This window comes from Paroedura picta, chromosome 2 (genome assembly GCF_049243985.1).
Source record: "Paroedura picta isolate Pp20150507F chromosome 2, Ppicta_v3.0, whole genome shotgun sequence".
In the NCBI taxonomy this organism is placed as follows: Eukaryota; Metazoa; Chordata; class Lepidosauria; order Squamata; family Gekkonidae; genus Paroedura; species Paroedura picta.
In genome coordinates, this window is record NC_135370.1 from 80,915,698 (window position 1) to 80,937,295 (window position 21,598).

The 21,598-nt window shown below is 45.7% G+C and overlaps 1 protein-coding gene and 1 long non-coding RNA gene across 2 annotated transcripts in view; one reads left to right on the forward strand and one right to left on the reverse strand.

Annotated features, from left to right (window-relative positions):
- LOC143829787 (acyl-CoA (8-3)-desaturase-like) overlaps positions 1-14,423 on the reverse strand; it is a 38,150-nt gene extending 23,727 nt beyond the window's left edge. Inside the window, exons 1-3 of the mRNA XM_077321189.1 lie at positions 14,202-14,423; positions 5,217-5,327; positions 3,130-3,327 (exon numbers count right to left, since the gene is read on the reverse strand). Coding sequence (XP_077177304.1) covers positions 3,130-3,327; positions 5,217-5,327; positions 14,202-14,423 — 531 coding nt within the window. The remainder of the gene's footprint in view (positions 1-3,129; positions 3,328-5,216; positions 5,328-14,201) is intronic.
- Positions 1,451-20,521, forward strand: LOC143829789 (uncharacterized). Its single transcript, XR_013228232.1, has 3 exons — positions 1,451-1,587; positions 14,157-14,355; positions 18,573-20,521. It is a non-coding gene; the product is annotated as an uncharacterized LOC143829789 (long non-coding RNA).
- Positions 20,522-21,598: the final 1,077 nt, after the last annotated feature.

Below are 21,598 nucleotides of genomic sequence, written 5' to 3' on the forward strand. Positions count from 1 at the left end.
GCTGGCCATGCTAACTGGACCCCGTGTGTTCACAGTAAAGATATAAAGACAGAGGTCCCAAGACGGAGGTCCTGTGGCTGGGGGGAAGGGGGCAGGAACAGGACATCGCTCCCCCCCAGGAGTTGGAGTGTACGCTACTCCCCTATCCTTTCCTCTTCACCTCTTTATTAATTGGGGGAGGGATGGGATTTTTAGTCGCCATGTTAGTAGATTGATGTTTTAATAGGAATTTTAATGGGATTAGTTGTGACCCGGGAAATAAATCTAATAATAATAATAATAATAAAACAAAGAGCATGGACACCAAGCTAACAGGGAGAGGGCTGCTTCATCACATGCCCCCCTTTTCCCTGTTCATACCCCACTGCCAGAAAACACAAATGGGAATGTGTTTTGGCTGCTTGATCCCAAAATTTCTGTGTGCAATGAGAACATTTATTTTTACTGAGGGCATGTATCTTTGCAGTCCTGCAGCAACACAGACTGTGCCTTTTAAAAAAAAAATCTCGATCTGGAAATGGAGTGGGGAGGGCGGGTGCAAGGGCAGGCAAAACACTACCAAGACTGTCATGCATTTCTCCCTCCAGACCAGCTTGCCCCTGTTTGCACCCTGGATTGCAGCACGGTAAGAATAGGCAAATTGGGATTTGGTGATTTCTCTCATTGTGGAGCAAATCAGAGTAAAACTTGCACCACCCACTGGAGAGCTCCAGGTTGCTGCCAATGTCATGTGGAAGCAGCACTAAAACCTACGACCAACAGGAGGCTGTCCAGGGAGCAAATTCCTCATGCGGAATCAGTCCTGCATTGTTCAACATCCACACAGGCCTTCCAAACTTGACAGTGCATTTTGTAGCCTGTGGAATGCAATCTATTTGGGTTTTAATTAGTGTGGTTTTAAATAGCTTTCAAGCATCCACTAAGGATTTGACTCATGTTTCCCCTTCAGCTTCCTTTTTAGTACTCTCCTCATTTTTGTAAGGTTCCCTCCTTTGAAATCAAACATTTTTTGGGTTTTAGGAGTAACTTTCCATCGACCTGAATGCTGAATTTAATAACATTGTGGAGTTTGAAAGACATAGAGTACAGTGTTGAACTCTATTGGGAAATATAATGTTCTTTAATATGGAAACATATAGCCTCTAGGTGAGGAATTATGCAATATTCTAGAGCTATGCTAAATTTATTTATTTGACTTGTTAGATTCTGCCTTTTGATTAAAACTCTTCCCCCAGGCTGCTTTTATAATGTTAAAATGCTACAATAAAACAGAAGGCTCTCACCCAGAATAATTAAGGATGCCTGAGGACTCACCAGTACAGCTCACATCTTGCCTTCTGGCTATAACCAGGAAACCATCTGCTCAGCAGGTTGTTCTTTTGTGCATGAGAGGTCACACTCTATTTGTTGGGCCTGACCCCTTCCCTGCTGCTTTACAGGTACTCCTGTATTAAAGTCTGGCCATCATCAATACCGCTCCACAGGGACCTTTGTGCCTACTCTCCTGCACAAAACCGCCACCATCACTAAATACCACCTCCCATGCCTTCCTTGACACCATTTGGCTGATGCTGAGCACTGACCATGGTAAGGCTTGTCCTGTAGTCTGTCTTAACAGTCAACATCTGTGTACTTGCCTACCGAATCTGCCCAGTTTGTTTCTTCTCAATATTAACAAAGCATCTCCATCTCCACTAACAATAATTCTGAATTTGGGCATGAAATATAGATTGATAAATGTGCATTAAAAGTCCATGATGGATAAGTGGCATATTTCTACAGCCCAGGTTTGCAGAAGAATACAGAAAGATTTTTTAGAAGGTGAATGGTAGTTAATATTTCTCCAAAATGGAGAATGCTGACTGAGATGCCATGCAATATTCACAAGATTACAGAACCCTCTGTAGGAACTGTATAGCAATCAAGTGAGGCATCCCCAACATGGTGCTCATGGAGCCCATTACACATGCAGACACCTTTTCTGGTGCCCACCAAGTGTTTTCAGGAAATGGGTGGAGCCGGGCACAGCTTTTGGCCAGCAAGGCTTCTGACTGGCAATGAAGATTTCTTTTAAGTTGCTTTGGCAGCAACTGCCAACACAGCACCAGGATCTACACTTTGTTACTTAATTTAAGCCATGGCAGTCATTTTGTGATAGCCATTTTGTTGCTGCACTCCCCATGCTGATATTATTTCATGTGGAGACCTTCCCAATTATTGTTCAGATCTGAATGTTCCTCATAAAGATGTGCCTTTATGTCAGTGTGCCTTAATGCCCTACCATCTAAAGTTTTGCAAGGGAGATATTTTAAGTAGGAACGGGCATAAACTGGCTGACAAACTAAAGTTCATCATGAATTGTTGGGATTTGTAGACTGCAAAGCAATATTTGTGAACTAAAGAATCACCATGAACTTACATTAATTTTGATGTGGTTCTTGGTGGTTTCTGAATACCATTTAAACCATTGCTTTCTGGTCCCCACAAAAGCTTTTAAAGTGACTGCCCAAGATAGGTTGATAAAGCTGAGCAGCGGGGGCTCCCTGCTCCCTGCCACTCAGCTGTTTTTTGAGCTTTCTGAAATCTCTTTTGGAAGTGATTGCAGTCCCTTTCAGTGGGGTTTGTGGGGCCCCAACCGTGAACATGTTTGTATCACAAGTGAAACTTTTTGTTCATTTCACGGTTTGGCCATGAACCAACACAAAATGCATTTTGCTGATTCATGGCCATACCTAGACCCAGCAGCTGGGACAGGAACATGACAGGATGAGTGGAGCAAAGCAGAGAAAAAGCCAAGCAGGCAAACAGACAGGGAATATAAAAATGAAGTAGGGAAATAACAAGAGCTAGATATGAAGATAGTGAGTGGGGTTGGGGAGAGAGAGAGCAAATGTAAAATGGGAGAGAAGGCTTCTTCAAAAGTAGATGCCAGGAGAGCCACACTGCAGTGGTTTCCAGGCCATACATAGGGATTCTACATTGTGGTAAGAAGCATTGCCAACACCAACAGTAGTTAAAATGGAGTTCAAGACGGTAATGGCTCAGGGCAGAGCATCTGTTTTGTATGCAGAATGTCTGTTTCTGAAGTTAAAAGAATATCAAATAGTTCGTTTGCACTGGTACATTTACCTGAGCAGTTGCAAATGCCATGATACTAAAAATAAAAGGCATCCAGGAAATTCCATAGTAGTAGATAATGATCCAGGCAGCAAGGTCCAACAGAATGATGTGTAGGAATATGAGGGCAAAGAAAAGATAGTTGGCATTCATGAGTCCCATCTTTTTGACAGTAACACAGAGATCACGAAAATCCTTTATCAGTGACTCCTAAGGGAAGAATCAACAAAAAATTATTTTCTGGGTATGTGAACAGCAAGATCATTCTGTGTTAAAATGATTTAGATCCATATATCTACAACACTACACAGAAGGTTGTTGTGGAAGAGCACATGGGGAGGGTTCATTATTATTCAGAAGATGAAGACGTGTTGGTTCTTATATAATGCTTTTCTCTACCCAAAGGAGGCTCAAAGCGGCTTACAGTCGCCTTCCCTTTCCTCTCCCCACAACAGATACCCTGTGAGGTGGGTGAGGCTGAGAGAGTCCTGATATCACTGCCCGGTCAGAACAGTTTTATCAGTGCCGTGGCAAGCCCAAGGTCACCCAGCTGGTTGCATGTGGGGGAGCGTAGAATTGAACCTGGCATGCCACATTAGAAGTCCACACGTCTAACCACTACACCAAACTGTCTCAGTATCAGTGTACTTGCCACACGGTTCAGTATTATCCCTAGTATTGTTTAACCATTACATGAAGTCACTGGGAAAGATCATCTGTGGATTTGGGGTGGGATGTCATCAATACGCTGATGACATGCAGTTCTACATTTCATCAGTTAGACTACCAGAAGCAGTTATTTTCATCCTGGAACAGTTTGTCAAAACTGAACAAGAATCGTGGCAGGACTGAGGTGATGCTAGTCTGCAAAACTGAGAATTTTGAAGGTATCAGTTTTGATGAAGATCAATTGAAAACAGTTCAGAATTTGGGAGTCATTGTTAGAATCTGTTGCATTACTAGAAAAGCAAGCAAGTGCCATCTTCCATTTTCAGCTTGTATAGAAGATGGCCCTCTATGTTGACTTAGCTGGCCTGGCCATTCTGATCCATGACTCAGAAAGATTAAGATAAAATGATTGCACTATTCTCTGCATGGGACTACTCTTGAAGACAATTTGGAAACTCTAGCTGGTTCACAATGCACGGCATGTCCATAATAGGAGGCAATAGTACATCTCCAGGCACTGTATTGGTTGCATACTAGTTAATGGGTTCAATTCAAGGTGTTGGCCCTTTGCACTACAATATTGTCTTTATGAGTGTTGACCTCTAATCTGGAGAATAAGAGTAGGTGATTGTAGGATGCCTTGAGACTCCTTTGGGTAGTAAAAATCAGGGTCCGAAAACCCAGCTCTTCTTTGTCTGCTCAGAAGAAACCTCCCTGTATTTATTAATAGGTACTCCCAGGTAAGTGGAAATGATGGCATATTTAAAGTTCTTCATGGCCTGGGACATACATATCTACAAGACAACATTTCCTGGTACATCCTCCCATGGCAGCTCACCCAAACAAGCACTGCTAAAATTCCATTCTGCAGATCCCACCTCATCCCCAGCAGCCATGAGAGCTAGGTCCCAGCCAAGAAGCTCCCTGGATGTGACTATGGAGCAAGCTTACCTGTCACTTCCTCCCATACCACTGCCGGACAAAGAGCTCTGGACTCAACCAATAGCAGAATGTGAGGAGGATTATGCCTATTGTAAATGTCTAACTAATTGGCACAGGCTTCTCTGTTGCCACATTTGTATTACCGCCACCTGCATCCAAGCCAAGAAGCTCTTGGACAAGCCTCTGGACAGTGACAAGAAGCACAGGCTCACCTATCTCCATCTTCTTCTCCATCTGCCATCAGTCAGAAGACTAGAACCTAACTGATTCCAGTACAGGAGGACACAGTGGGCAAGCCTATGTTCACCATTGCTGCCAATGGGATGGGTTTGAGTGGCCGTCCAGAGTAATGATCTAGCAGGTACCATTCAGCCCCATTCTGGTCCAGAATGTACAGATATATCTTTGAAGTTGTGGGTTGAGATAACTACTCAGTATATTCAAAAGAGATCAAAATACATCATAAACATAGCCTCTGAGGCACACACATTTTTGTTAGGCTCACAACACGGTTGATCCGGTGCCAGTTCTCCAATTAGCAGTGAGTTTAAATATTTCTTCACCAAAGTTTCATTCTTGTGAAAAGCTGCGAAGGCATCCTAGGAAACACAATAGAAATGAAATATAAATGAAAGAAAAAGCATGACCAAAATATTTCTCGCATGAACAATCAGGAAAGCTATTTGGGGATGTCAGCCACAAAGACCTTAGGAAAGTGTGATCAGGTAAAAAGGGTTGTGCCCTGATCAGACTTGCCTGATCTTGTCAGTTTTCAGAAGCTTAGCAGGGTAAGGCTTGGAGGTTTGTGGGTGCTATGCAGAGGGAGGCAAAAAATATAGCGAAAGAAATGAAATGATGGCTCTTCACCAGCCTATTCCGGGCTCCTGCCCATTTGTCTATGTAACAGCTCTGTGTTTCCTCTAAAATCCTGGCAAATAGATCAAAGTTGATCTCTGAATTTCCTTCAAAGCCATTGTGACCATGGGGCCCTTTGATTGTAGATATTGTACTGCTCTCTGCCTGGGATAACCCTTGAAAACAATTTGGAAACTCTATTTGGTTCACAATGCACAGGAATGTCTGTAATAGGAGGCAAAGAATAATACTCATGTTACACCTGTGCTGTCGAGTCTAGACACCTTGTTGTTGTTAGGTGCGAAGTCGTGTCCGACCCATCCAGCCACCTCATTCTCTGTCGTCCCCTTCTTCATTTGCCCTCGATCGCTCCCAGCATTAGGCTCTTCTCTAGGGAGTCCTTCCTTCTCATGAGGTGGCCAAAGTATTTGAGTTTCATCTTTAGGATCTGGTCTTCTAAGCAGCAGTCAGGGCTGATCTCCTCTAGGACTGACCGGTTTGTTCATGACCTTTGCATTGCAATCTTATCCTTGTCTTATCAGAGGCAGCTTGGTCTAATGGTTAACAGTAGCAGCCTCTAATATGGAGAATCTGGTTGGATTCCCTGCTCTTCTACATACAGCCAGTTGGATGACCTTGGGCCAGTCACAGTTCTTTCAGAGCTCTCTCAGTCTCACCTACTTCACAGGGTGTCTGTTGTGGGGAGAAGAAGGGTAGGCAAACGTAAGCTGTTTTGAGACTCCTTTGGGAAGTAAAAAGCAGGGTAAAAAAACCCTTCTTTTTTACCTACTAAAAAGAAATCCCACTGTGTTTCATAACAGCTTCTCCCATTGCTCACACTATGCTAGCCTACGCAGTTGGCTAGAACGGGGCTGGGAGGCTGGTCCAAGGGGCTGGTGAAGGCTCAGTGGGCTGGGGCACTCCTAAATGAGCAGGCGGCATGGCTGGGAGGAGAGTTGCCGGGTGGCTGTTGCAGTGGGCGTGCAGGCAGGGGTGCGGGAAGGCTTATGCGGCTGGCGGCTCCATCTTCAAGCAGGTGGGCTTGCGGAGGGCTGTGAGTAGGGCTGGGATGCCGTGGAGCGTGGGCGCAGAGGCGCAGGAAGGGTCCGGAGGGCGGCGGACTGAAGCAGCAGGCCTCAGGGACTGGGTGGCGGCGCAGCATTTGGGCAGCTTGTGGTGGGGCGGGGCTGAGCTGGGAGCAGGTCATGTGGGCAGGGGCGCGAGAAGGCTGACCTGGCTGGCAGCTCCATCGTCAAGCGGGCAGGCTGCTGGAGCGCTTGGAGCAGGCCGGAGGGCTGCAGGGGCCAGCGTGTGGTCCTCTTCCTGATGAGCGGGCGGGCTCCACTGGCAAGTTTTGCAGAGTGGGTGGCCACGCAGGTTTTTGGGTGGCTTCTGGGGGGGGCGTGGTGGGGCTGGGAGCAGGGCCGGCGGGGAGGTGTCGTGGCAGGCAGGAGCATGGGAAGGGAAGCGCTGGGCAATGGTCAGGCGGGTTGTTGGGCGTGGTGGGCATGTGGGCAGGGGCACGGGAAGCGTCAATCGGGCGGCGGGCTCCTTGGCAAGCGGGCAGTGTGGCAGAGCGGTGGAAGCAGGCCCGAGAGGTCCCCGCGTAATGGCGGCAGCCGAGTGAGGGCGGGGAAGTTTGGGGTGGGGGCGGATTGGTCAGGGCGGGGCCAAGGGGCCAGAAAGACAAGCAGAGGGCTCAATGGACAGGTGCAAAGGAACTGCCTATTGAGCCCTCTGCTTCTCATTCTAGGGGAAGGGCCAATGGGCGCCTTTCCCCATCACGGACAGGGCCCACCCCAAGGGCCCTTAGAGTTTTATTTATACCACTCCCGCAGAGCTGTTAGAGATTCTTTATTATACTGTATTATACTGTACGATCACACTGTCGTTCATTTTGTTCAGTTTTGTACTAATCTTAATGCATTATCTATTTGATGTCCTATACTGCATGATTACTTCTCCCTCCCCCTCTTTTCTGTACTCTGCAATCCACCTTGAGACCCATTGGAAAATGTAGACTGCAAATAAGCTAAATAAATAGTTAAACATGTGTCCTCAGGGTTCTGTGATGGTAAGAGTCAGTGGACTAAGGATGCCAGATTGGGAAATTTGTGGATCAGTTTTATACATGACAATAAAATTACTTAAGTGTTAAGTCAGCAACAGTTGGACTATGGCCACCAAACTATTAATGAAAGAGTCACTATCCTTATGATGTGAATGATTCAAAGTGAGATAGCAGGCAAGAACTCAGGCATGCTCACAGTGGAAGAGGTGCGCTTCAGCATGGTAGCTGAGGTATGGGCCACCTCTCTCGCCATAAGAATGTATGTAGCTAGGAGCCAGGGGCCAGGGGCAACATCTCTGTTGTCTCTGTGTTCATATAGGGCACTGCTGGGCATTCAGCAATGATATACTGCTACAGAGCCACTTTCGGCCTCAGCTGCTGTTTTAAATATCCCTCCAGCACAGATGTGACCAGGATTGATGTTGAGAGATTGGGAATGACAAGGCATCTAGGGCCAAGGATCTTACAGCTGTACAAAGAGATTGCATAGCAGCACAGAACCTGATATGGTACTTCTGCCAGTCCCGTTTGTGGCCCAGGTACTGTTAGGAAAGTTATCTGTCACTGTTCAAACTGCATAAGCCTGTACAGTCACTGGGTCCAGAACTTTCCCACACATAGCTTTAGAGGGTGTGTGCACACATGCACACTCGGTGTTAAGGCCCAGCCCGAAACCTTCTACTCCCCAGTCTGAAGCACTGTTTCAGATGCTTCATAGTGGGGCCAGTTCTGCAACCTGCTCCATCCTGCATGAATGAAAGCAAACTGTTGTGCAAAGGAGCTCATTTTTGTCAGGTTAATTGGCTTGCAAAAGACCTGACATATTGCCAAGGGTTTCAACTCTTCATGTTACTAGAGTGTTACTACAACTGTTACTAAAACTGTTAGCAATGATTTTTCAGGTTCCCATTGCCACTGTTTCAGTCCTCAACTCATTTCAGTTTGAGTCTCGCTTACCTAAGGCAAATATCTCATTCTTTATTTTCACACTTCATAGATATCTAGCCCATAAAAGGTACACAGTTCTCATAATTATTAGAATCAGAGTTGGAAGGTATCTCCAGGGCCATCTAGTCCAACCTCCTGCACCATGCAAGATGTCAATAAATCTGAATTGTATGCTATAATATGTGCATACATGACGTACAATATAAATTGCATATGGAAGTCATAAAATGTATGTACAATACAAATAATTAAACATAATAAAATCCAACTTGCAAAAGGACAAGTCATCCCCTCCATGGCATGGGCGTCCAATAGGGAACATTTGCTTCACCATGGAGGGCCAACAGCAGATCTGTTCTGCCCCTGGCTGCCTCTCCCTCCTCCTTCTTCCACCTGGAAGAAGAGTTGGCCCACTCTGCTAGCCCACCTCAGAAAGGCAAGCCAGCCAGAGAGCAGGGGGACTGGGAGGGATGCAGAGGCTGGGCTGCAGGCCACCCCACGGAAGCAGTGCAGCCTGTAAGGCTGGCCGCTCACCAGAGATCGTGGGAGTGGGGGCAGGAGGCCAGGAAATGGCCACCCACTGGCAGGACAGGGCTTGCAGTGGCTTGGAAAGACTACTACACAGCCCATCTGACTTTGGGGGGGGGTTAGGAAGGCCCTACAAATGCCCCTACTTGCCAGACCAGGCCTGCCACAGCCTGTGCAGTGCAGGCCTTGGTATGCCCTGTCCAGGGCAGAGTCTGCACTTACTTTCTTTATTCCATTGTCAATCCTGTTTAATTCAGATCGCTTTGAACTCGGGTCTTCCTCTTCCCCTCCCCCCCATTGAAACAGGAAAGTCTTCTGCACGTGGTTAGGGTAGTTCAGAAGGGGGGGGAGCCAAGCCTCTTTCTTTCTTTTCTTGGAGGGGTGGGGGAGAAGATCAAAAAAGGCAGAGGAGGGAGGAAAAATCCAGGACCGACAGAATTTGAGAGAAATTAGGGGGTCTCCTTTAAGGCAAGCATGTCACATGACCAGGTGTCGCCTATCAGAGGTTCTCTACCACGGATCTTTCTTTCCCAATCCAGATATTGAGGATCAAAAGCAGTCTGAGATATCGCACAATAAAGGTAGGGTCACTCCGGATCAATCCTTCTTGCTGCAGAAGGAAAATTTAAATTGCCCAAAATCCAAACGGAGATCGCATTCTGTGTAGAGGGCAGGGACTGAATCAATCTGGGGTTGGAATAAAAGCTCCGTGCAGTTTACACCCAGGTTAGGGTGGTGTGGGTGTAAACTGCATGGAGCTTTTATGCCAATCCCAGGTTGATTCAGTCCCTACCATCTCCACTGAATGCGATTTCCATTTTGATTTTGTCTGATTTAAATTTTCCCTCTGCAACAAGCATGATTGATCCGGAGTGTACCTACCTTTATCCTAGAGTGGATATAACCCTCAATATTTGAAAAATCAGATTGAGAAAGCATGAGAAAACATGTGGAGCTCTGCCTGTTTTGAATTTGTTTCTGAAATCAGTGGTAGAGAAGCCCTGATTGGCCAGGGCATCAGTTCCTGGTTTCCTTAAAGGGGAAGCCCTAACTTTTCTCAGCAGAACCTGCAGAAGCCTAAACTTCTCTCAGTAGAGATTTGCCTCCTGATTTTTTTACTCCCTCCTCTGCTCTCTCCAATCCTCCCCCCCCCCCCGCCTTGTTCAAGAAAAGAAAGAAAGAGGCTCCTGCTGCACTTGGCTCCCCCCTCCCCTTCTGAGCTTCCCTAGCCACGTGCAGAACACTTTTCTGTTTCAATGGGGGGATTCAGCGGGATCCACAATGGAATAAACAAAGTAAGTGCAGATTCTGTCATGGAAGGCCCTGCAAATGCCCCTTGGTAGCCTGACCGAGCCCACCATGACCTGCACAGGCCTCAGCACACCCCACAAATACACCCCGCCAGCCCAACCAGGCCCACTGTGACCTGCACAGGCCACAGTGGGTCCCATCTGGGTCTGGGGGGGGGGCTGGAAGGCCCTGCAGATACCACCACCATCCCACTGGCCCGACCAGGCACACTGTGCTTTAACAAGTGGGAGGGGCAGAAGACAGTCTTTCTCCCTTCTTTTCTCCCTTCCACCAATCCCTTCCCCTCTTTTCCCCTTCCTTTCTCTTTTTCTGTAATCCCCTTTCCTTCTTTTCTCTCCTCCTTCCCTCTCTTGTTTGCTTGCTTGCTCACTTGCTTGCTTTCTCCCCCCCTTCCTCCTCCCTTTTTTGTCTTCCTTCATTGTCTTTCCTTCTTTCCTTCCTTCCTCCTGTTTTCTCCCTTCTTTCATTCTTTCCTCCTTCCTTTCCCCTTCTTCCTTCCTTCCTTTTTCTTTCTTTCTCCCTTCCTCGCTTTCTCTCTTTTCCCCTTCCTTTGTCTCCTTCCTTCCTTTTTCTCCCTCCCTCCTCCCTCTTCCTTCCTGTCTTCTTTCTTTCATCCCCCTTGCTTCCTTCCTTCCTCTCTTTCTTTTTCTTTTCTTCTTTCCTTCCTCCTCCTTTCTTCTTTGTTTCTTTCCTTATTCATTCTAGCTGTTTTTTCCAGAGAAACCTGTGCATGGAGATCAGCTCTTATTCCTGAAGATCTCCAGGCCCCAATTAGAGACTGGCAGCCCAGCTACCTGCACATGGAGGGGGGAGGAGGATCAGACCCGATCCTTGGGATTAGAGTCTACTACGCTTTAACTACTTTACCATGCTGGATCTCAAGTTCATACCAACAGAAAAAATAATCTATCCCAGGCTGTCAAAATCTATATACAGTATAATATTTATACAATACACACCAGTAAAATATTCAATCAAATATCAAAATATGTCTTATGTCTATTTTAATAATTAAAGAAACAACCGAAATGGACTCTAGATTTGTGCTGTTTTCAGTGTTGAATTTCATCAGTGGTTGTTTCCTCCTATATTTGTCAAAATTATCCTTGTAAGTTTCCAATATTCCAATATTTTTCCTATTCTATGTTGCTGAGAATAAAGTCTTTTTACTATATATGCAACTCAAAGTTGTAGCATAAATTCTACTCATATAACACTGGCCTTCAGCTCAGAAGTATGGGTGAGCTTTGTCAAGAGACCGATCTCAAATTCAGGCAGGGAGCAGGGTGGGAGAGGACCAGCACCTAGGAAGGACACAGTGCAAACCTGTGTCCTAGTGCCTGGTGCATCAGGGTGCAATGGGCTTTGTCCCTAGTTAATCTATAAAACCGACATCAAAAAGAGAAGATCTGAAACTACCGACAAAAATATATATATTAAAAGACATTAAACAGGGAATATTCCCTTATCCCTAATCAAACTAAAGAATGACTGTTTCATATTTAAGATAATATGAATGAATCCTTAATGTCAAAAATGTACCCAAGAACTGTAAAAATGTCACAGTGTCCATGATTAGCAGATAGTACATCTTGCATGATCATAAAAGAAGGGTGTGAACTTGGCAGTAAAACAAAATTCGCCCTATGTCTGTGGTCTCAGCAATCACAGGAGGAAATAATGGTTTGTTGGTTAAGCAAACCTAACTGGACTTCTTTTGAGAAGTCTCATAATGAGAATATGATGCTATAATCACTTGTAGGAAGAGAAGGGGATTTGATCATATACGCTACTGTAATCATCCCTGTTAATCACTTTGCAAAACACCTAAGCCACTTCATACATCATGCTACCTCTATTGCAGATGTGCATGAGTGTTGTAAGACTAAAATGGGTAGCCGTGTTGGTCTGAAGTAGCACAATAAAATCAGAGTCCAGTGACCCCTTTAAGACCAACAAAGATTTGTTCAAGGTGTGAGCTTTCGAGTGCAAGCACTCTTCCTCAGACTAAGGTCACATAGGGAGTTCTTAGTCTGAGGAAGAGTGCTTGCACTCAAAAGCACACGCCTTGAATAAATCTTTGTTGGTTTTAAAGGTACTACGGGACTCTGATTGTATTACTGTTGTAAGTTCATTTTTTACTCCCTGTAAAAATAGACCTATTATCAATACTTTGTCATCCATTGTTCCCAAGAATCTGGTACACATGCTCTACGTCATCATGGAAAGTCCCCTCTACCTGCTACTTCCACATGAAAGACCAGGCTGTAAGCTGCACGGAGCTTTTATTCCAATCCCAGGTTGATTCAGTCCCTACTATCTATACAGAATGTGATTTCCATTTTGATTTTGGGCGATTTAAATTTTTCCTCTGCAACAAACTTGATTGATCCGGAGTGACCCTACCTTTATCCAGCAATGTTTAGGAGTGGAAACAACCCTCAATATTTTCAGAATCGGATTGAGAAAGCATGTGGATCTCCGGCTGCGTCGCATTTATTTGTTTGTTTGTTTATATACTTCCCTCCCCGGAGGCTCTGGGCAGTTTACTTGAAACATATGAACTAAGGTGGCCAGATTGTCCCACTTTTGGAGGGATATCTGGGGGTACCTGGCAAATTGTACTTATGTTGAAATTAAAATATATATATTACAATACTATTTTTGCATTCTATGCGTTCTATGAAACTTTTTGTTGCTCCATATAGACCAAAATTTTAATCAAGAACCCCCCCGGTCAATGGTGTCCCGCTTTACTAGTGTTAAAATCTGGTCACCTTACTATGAACAATACATGAAACAATCCATAACATATGAATAACCATAACAATAAAATTAATAATTGATAGTGGTAACAATATAAATAGTGTAAACAATGCAACAGTGCAAACAGTTCCAGACCGCTCTGGTGGAGTTCTGGGAGGGAGGGGAGCAGGGGACCTTCAGTTGCTGTTGGTTATACCTGGCCTCAGCCAAATGCCTGGCAGAAGAGCTCCCTTTTGCAGGCCCTGTGGAACTGTTTAAGCTCCGTCAGGGCCCTGATCTCCTCCAGGAGCTCATTCCAGAAGGTGGGAGCCAGAACAGAGAAGGCTCTGGCCCTGGTTGAGGCAGGGTGGGCTTCTTTAAGGCCAGGGACCATTAGCTGGTTGGTGGTAGTGGAGCGTAGAACTCTTTTTTGCCATGGTAGATAAAGCCCTGATTGGTCAGGGCTGACTCCCATGGTACAGAAGCCCTGATTGGCCAAGGCTGCCCGGTCTATAAGCTTTTCTTAAAGGGGAAATCCTAATTTTCTCTCCCCAGAAGCTGCAGAAGCAGTAAGTTCTGTGGGTAGATATTTGCCTCATGTTTTTTTTTTCTCTCCCTCCTCTGTTGTCTTCAATCCTCCCCCCCCCCTTTCAAGAAAAGGAAAGAAAGAAAGAGGCTCCATCCGGGCCTGGCTCCCCCCTCCCCTTCTGAGCCTCCCTAACCTTGTGAAGAACATTTTCTGTTTCAATGGGGGGGGGGAGTTGAAATCGATCTGGATTCAGCAGGATCCACACCGGAAAAAACAAAGTAAGTGCAGAATCAGCCCAGGCCTAGCAGAGATGCACCCATCATCTGCAACCTTTTCTTTGGAATTCCCTCTCCACTGGCATCCCAATTAGCATCTCTCTCTGTGTCCAAGAAATTTTTCCCATAACAAGTTTTCTCTCTTTTCTATTGCATTAAATCCTAGGCAATCTTATATCAAATGACCAAAAACTCTAATGAAGAATCTCACCGTTGCATCCTGTCCTGCAAAGTGGCTGATGACACGGCTTCCTCCTGGATGCTTCCGGTAGAAGCTGCTGATATCATAAACCTTCCTGTTGATGACCAGCCATTGGTCCTGCTTGGAAGACCCCTGACCTGAATGAATTGCAATCTCTTCCCAGGTAAACAGCTGCAGAACACTGGCACCTGTTTCTGGTTTAACTTGTGTAGTTTCTAACTGTGGAGGCATTCTGTATACCCAGTTATGAGTGTCTCCTCTGCTGCTCAGCTGGATTCTGTTTAGTTGTTGTAACCTCTACCAATGTCATGCCACCACTTAACGGAAGAACAGACAACGCCTTCCACCTGCCACAAATCATCCAGCCCCAACTGTTTCCAGTTCTGCTCAGTCCTACACAAACTCATGCTATTTCTTCATCTCACACTGTGACTTCTCTAGATAATATCTATACTACTCCGTAAACATATAATTCTATTGCAAAATAGACATGAGATTAAAGAGGTTCATACCATCAGTTAAATCGAAGGTGCCACAGGACTCTTTCATGACACTGAAGGAGTATCAGTTAAGGTGGTATCAAAACAGGAATGTAAGCAACATAATGAGAGAAAAGCTGAATGAGAGAAAAGCTGAGATCATTCTCATAAAATTAAAACTAACAACTATGTTATCATTTGGCCATAGCTTTAAAAACAGTGTTGCCCAAAATATTTTGTCACTCCACTTTTCTGGAGGCACTCTTACACTCAAAAGAGTTTACTTTAGCGGATATATACTCAAGCATTATCTACTCTCAAAGGAGGCTGTGTTTTCTTGCAATAAGAGCCAGCTTGGTATAGTGGTTAGGAGCACAGACTCCAATCTGGCGACCTGGGTTCGATTCCACGCTCCCCTACATACAACCAGCTGGGTGACACTGATAAAGCTGTTCTGACTGAGCAGTAATATCAGGGCTCTCTCAGCCTCACCCACCTCACAGGGTGTCTGTTGTGGGGAGAGAAAAGGGAAGGCAAAGGTAAGCTGCTTTGACACTCCTTCAGGTAGAGAAAAGTCACATATAAGAACCAATTCTTCTTCTACTACTACTCTAGTAGTTCCCTCTCAGCAAACAGTTTGAGACAGTAGTCATTATTGACTTTCATGGAACCAGGCTATTCAGATTATATTCTTTTCAGACAGGCCCTGTAGTGATAAATCACAACCTGCAGGATTGGAACAGTGGCAATCTGAGACCAAATCAGTCCACAATTTAAGGGTACAAAAGGCCAAGATGGATTTTAAAATGGGTGTCTTGCCCAAATGAGAAAAATAAAAATGAACACATGGCCCGTCAAAACAAATGTTAATTAACCATAAGGAAAACTGAGAAGTATATTGCTAAATACAATAAAACATATTTAAATACATCACAATTAGAAAACCAAACTGAAAATAGCTAGGTCATTAGGTACCAAAGTGGTAAAAAGACTACTCTGAGCTGGATACAAATGGTCTGGGGTGGGTTTCTGCAAGGATCCTGTCTTTGATGTATTCCAAATATCTAGGAACCACTTAACATGCTGCTTGGTGAATATGGCTCACTCCCAGGCAGATTCAGAGGATTGTTGCATTAGGTTATTTCTGCAATCCCACTCACACAACAAAATGTTCTGAAATGCACAGCAGCTATTAGTTTCAGAAAGGGACATTGCAACCCCAGACAGAACTTTTGGAGATTGTGCTTAGTGGAGTTTTGAACCCCAATTGCACAGAACATATAGTGATCACCATTAGCAGCCAAAACACCATCAACCTCCACTCTGTACCTCACCAAAAACTGGACATTTTAATGGCCAGGTTGTAGGAACGTTGGAGTCAGGTTTTATTGTATTTTAATATTAATTTTTTCCTGGGTTTTTATTGACTGGTATAAGCTATCCTGAGTCCACCCAGAGAGGGGTGGCAAATAAATAAATAAATAAATAAATAAATAAATAAATAAATAAATAAATAAATAAATAAAACACTACCTGCAGCCTGGGAAGCAATTTGATGTTATAGTCAAAAGGACAGGCAAAGGAGATGTGATACCCTCCCCTACACTTTTTAACATCTATATGCTCCCTCTAGCCCAGCTGATCCGGGGCTATGTGCTGGAATGTCAACAATAAGCGGATGACACCCAGCTCTACTTCCTAATGGACGGCCGACCGTACTCCTCCCCAGATACATTCACCAGTTGTTTGGAAGCGGTGGCTGGATGGCTCAGGTAGTGTCACCTGAAACTCAACCCCTCCAAGACGGAGGTCCTGTGGCTGAGGAGAAGAGAGCAGGATCAGGAAGTGTGCCTCCTGTGCCTGGACAGGGTGCAATTAACACCTGCACCAGTCGCCAGGAATTTGGGCATGATTTTTGATATCTCCCTTTCTATGGAGGCTCAGATCACAAAAGTAGCCAGGACAGCTTATTACCATCTTCGCCAAGTCCGGCTATTAGCGCCCTATCTGTCATCGGAACACCTGGCCACTGTGGTCCATGCAACGGTCACTTCTAGACTAGACTAGTGTAATTCGCTTTACGTCAGCCTAACCTTTTCTTTGATCCAGAAGTTACAGCTGGTACAAAATGCGGCTTCTGGGATCCTCACTGAGACATCCTGGAGGGCCCATACTCAGCCGGTCATCTGCACTGGTTACCAGTCTGTTTCTGGGTCAAGTTCAAGGTATTGGTATTAACCTTTAAGGCCATACGTGGCCTGGGTCCTGCCTGCCTGTGGGACCACGTGGTTGCTTATGTCCCCCACAGGGCTCTCCGCTCTGCGGGTATGAATTTACTGGTGGTCCTGGGCCCCCAGGACATATGCCTGGCCTCAACCAGGGCCAGGGCCTTTTCAGTCTTGGCCCCGACCTGGTAAAATGAGCTCCCGGAAGAGCTAAGGGTCCTGTCAGATTTAGCAGCTTTCCGCAGGGCCTGCAAGATGGAGCTCTTCCGCCAGGCGCATGGTTGAGACCGGGGCAGAGTCCTAGGGAGTTTCCAACTGGTTCCCAAGTTCCATCAGACAGCTCTGCTCTCACCAGATTAAGATCAGTGCCCCACACTGAACAAGGTGGGATTAGAACAGATTTATGCCGCCATTGTGTTGTACTGTGCAATTGGAATTTGATGGGTAAATATTGTGGGTTTTATTGTTTTATAATTTTTATGATGTAAACCGCTGTGAGGCCACGGCGAGCGGCGGTATAGAAATCTAATAATAAATAAATAAATAAATAAAATAACAACATCCCCCAAAAAACAAACATATAAAGCCTTCAGAAACTTTATCCCAGTTGATGTTAGGGTATGATATATATCTATTGAACTTCGTTGCATTGTCTTCACCCACAATTCCTAGGTGGCTTGTAGTTTCACAATATGCAATGGAAAGTATGAGTCCAGTTGCACCTTAATGACTAACAAAATATGTGGTAAGTTATGACTTTTCATGTCACTGCGTCACACCCTCACTGCAGCCTCCAGACCTGCCCCCACACCTAACCTCCATGTCACTGGCACAGCACCAGGACCCAGATGCAGCCAACCAATTAGTGCAGCCAGCTTCACTTCCTTCAAGGCTGTCAGAACAGGCAAAGGAGGGAGATCGGCACCCAGAGGAGCAGCCAGGACCTAGCCACAGGAATGGACTGGTGCCTCCGCCAGACTCAATCCCAACCCTGCCTGCACCGCAGGACAGCCCAGACAGTTCACCAGAACACAGAAGACAGCAAAGGAGGTCAGACTTCACAGAATATAGAAGAAGTGCCCAGCTTCAGGCTCTCTGTCAAACTAGGTGGGGCCCAGCTGAGGCCGCTTTGAGGATGGATTCCCCAGGTACAGCCAATTGACTCCTTAGCCAGACTGCACTTCGGCAAGGGGAGAGGGGACATGATAGCCGTCTTTAAGAATTGGAAAGGTCGTCACTTGGAGGAGGGCAGGATGCTGTTTCCATTGGCTGCAGAGGAAAGGACATGCAGTAATGGGTTTAAACTACAAGTACAACGATATAGGCTAGATATCAGGAAAAGAAATTTCACAGTCAGAGTAGTTCAGCAGTGGAATAAGCTGCCTAAGGAGGTGGTGAGCTCCCCCTCACTGGCAGTCTTCAAGCTAAGGTTGGATACACACTTTTCTTGGATGCTTTGGGCTGATCCTGTGTTGAGCAGGGGGATGGACTAGATGGCCTGTATGGACCCTTCCAACTCTATGATTCTATGTTTCTATAAGGCAGAAACAGCTCCCTTAGTGTGGGTGCAATCTATGTGAAAACCCTCACATTGGTCTGATCGCCTGTCCCTGACCCACCCTCAGTACAGCAAAGCTCTGCCAGTTTAATCCCTGGTTTTTGTCTCCTGCTCTCAGCTCCTGGACAACAACTCTGGTAAACGGACTGCCTTTGATTCCTGAATTGGCTTTAAGATTCAAGATTCCTTGACCTCTTCTGGCTCCTTTGACTCTCTCACTTCAGTGCCCCTTGGATTTTGGTTGCTTAAGCAAGTGTTAAGACCCAGACTGGACTTTGACTCTGTTAAATGGTTTGTGATTCAGGCTTGGCTTCCCGGCCAACTTCTTCCACATTCTTGTTCACCAGTTATTATTATCCGGCACACAGGTTGAAGGTACTCTGGGTAATCTAATGAGAGAGGCCTATTACTTGCCATGACCTTTGAGTTATTTAGTGTCTCCGTTATCATCCTATGCATTTCTACATGTGTAAATTGTAGCTGGACAGCCTCTGAATGTTGGCGGCATATTCAGGCCCCCTCCACATGGTATTGCCATCATCCCAAGGCTGCCTAGTAGCCAGCTCGCAATTTCACCATTTTTAAATCTCAGTGCAGTAAATCCAGAAAAGTGGATTTACCGCCCTAAAACATGCGAGCCACCAGTGAGAAATCAGTGAAAAGACCATATGGAGGGAGAAACACACTATAATCTGGGCAGCTTTGTCCTGCCCTCACATCCACCCTAACCTCTCCTCCATTTCCCAAGTGCCTCCTTTCCTCCCTCCTCTCCTGTAACAACTCCATCCCTTCTGCTCCTCCTCTTCTCCCCCTCCCCCCCACAGGTCTGCCAACCTGCTGCTCAGAAAATGGCAGAAAAGCCTCTCCGTGAAGAGAAAGAGAAAGGTCCAGCTGATCCCCGCAAGTTTTCATATGCAGGGAGTTATGTATGTCAATATCAATGTGGGGATTTTTTTAAAGCCTTGGACTTTTGCCATCTCCTCCCCAAGCAATTCTGAAGTGGGGGCAGCACTGCCTAAGCTGCCACCACTGCCTCCCTCACACGCGCACACATACACACACACGCTTGGCAGCAGAAGATGCTTCCTCACAAGGCCTTGCTACCTGAGCACGGGAAGCATCTTCTGCTGGCAAGCGTGTGTGTGCACGCATGCTGGGGAGGCAGTGGTGGCTCAGGCAGCAAGGCCCTAACATGGGCCAGGAGAGGGCCTGGACAGCACCACTATAAGGTGTAAGTGGGGATTAGTTGCATTGGCATGCAGGCACCAATCCGTCTTTCCTGGCCTGTGCATAATCGGTCTATGAGGAACATTAGACTGAAAGTAAGGCTGCCAAGCCCCTAGTGGGGGTGGGGATTCCACCCTAGGTCCGGTTTCTTCTGCTGCTGGAAGCAGTGGCAGCAGAAAAATTATACAGAAAAACAGGACATCTACTTACAGGAAGTTCTTACCATAGAATTTTTGTAAATTCCTAGAGTTTTTGCGAATACCTATTTGCGAATTCCTAGCATTTTTGCTAATTCCTACAAGTATCTTATGTCAATTTCGGGTAGTTCTAGTAATTTCCAAAAACATTATGGAAAGAACTGCCTAAAAGTAGATGAGGCCTTATTTTCATTTTAACTTTTTTTGGCCCCATGTCAGTCAGTGAGTGTCGTGGTTGGGCAGAGATCTGAACCTGAATTTCCCTAGTAGAAGCCCATCACTTGGGACACTACCCAACATTGGATATTTTTTAAATTCCACTAAAAAAACTCATCAGCTTGTCAGTTTGATATTTTCTTCTGGGTAGATTCTGCACTCATCATTTTCTAAGCAATATAAGAGCTGTCAATCCTAAATCAATCCGTATTCAGATCCTATTTTTGGATCTGCAAATGTTGTTATTCCAGATTCTGAATTGTGATGACTGAGTGCTCCTTTCTGCACCAAAAGTGGTCATTTAAAAAATTTTAAATAAGAAAAAGGGGTTAGCATGGAGATGTATGAACACCAAAAGAAATGCCTATGCAATGGCTTAAAGCAGCGGTCCGCAAGCTTTTGGCCGCTGCGGACCACTGTGGCGGAGTGAGGGGAGAGGGCGGCCCAGGGGCCCGTGCACGCGCGGCAGCCCCAGCGCAAACGTGCATGCGCAGACTGCCGCAAATGCACGTGCACGGCAGTCCACGCATGCGCGTTTGCGCCATCGCCATGCTGGCAGCCACGGCTTCCCCTCCTGGCCCCTCCGGGCCGCCAGCAAATCGGCTGCTAAAGCGGACTATTAGCTTGTGGCTCGGCAAGCTTCTCTTCCCTCCCCTCCCGAAACAAGAAGCTTGCCGGTCCGCGAGCTAATCGGCCGCTTTGGCGGCCGATTTGCTCGTTGCCTGGCGAGCTTCTCGCTTCGGGGGGGAGGGAAGAAGGAGCCGCAGCCCAACGCCAAGGCCTTCGCGGCCCGGCACCGGGCCACAGCCCGCGGGTTGGGGACTACTGGCTTAAAGTATAATCAACAATTTCTGCAAGAGTTGTTGTCCAAAGTTTTTTCCTTCAATTTATTGCTTCAAGTGTTCACAACAAATTATGAAGATGATAGTTTCTGTCAATATGATTTTTCTCAATTGATAATTCATACAAAAACAGAGTTTTTTATATACTCCCAGAATTGCTTTCCAAAATATGCAAAGAGTTTCACTGGCACCTACAATTAACCCTCAGACTTCTGTGACTATCAAGCTGTTGGAAAGCTCTTCTTGGAGTACATGAAAAACTTGGTTTTTATATGAATCAGTCCTGGAGGTGCAGCCGGGATTGGATGGGGAGAAAATCTGAAAGAGCCAATATATCAGCTCCCAGAAGAGTGTACAATGGATGCATATTTGACCAATCAAGCAGAGAATATCCATTCTTGGGTTTGCCGGGGGATAAGTGGGGTGACTCTGTAGTTAATCCTGAACAGTGCAGAAGGGGGAAGCAAGTAGCATCAGAGTAGACACTAGCATCAGGTGCAGACTAATTTTTTTAACTGAGCCGAATGAACTTCAAAAGCCCAGATACTGGTCTTCCTGATACTAGTTCTATAATGTAAGTTTAAGGTGGTGTGGGTAACTGAAATATTCCAGCTGGTAAACTTGTAAAAAAAATCATTTGTGCTTTAAAATAAATTCATTTA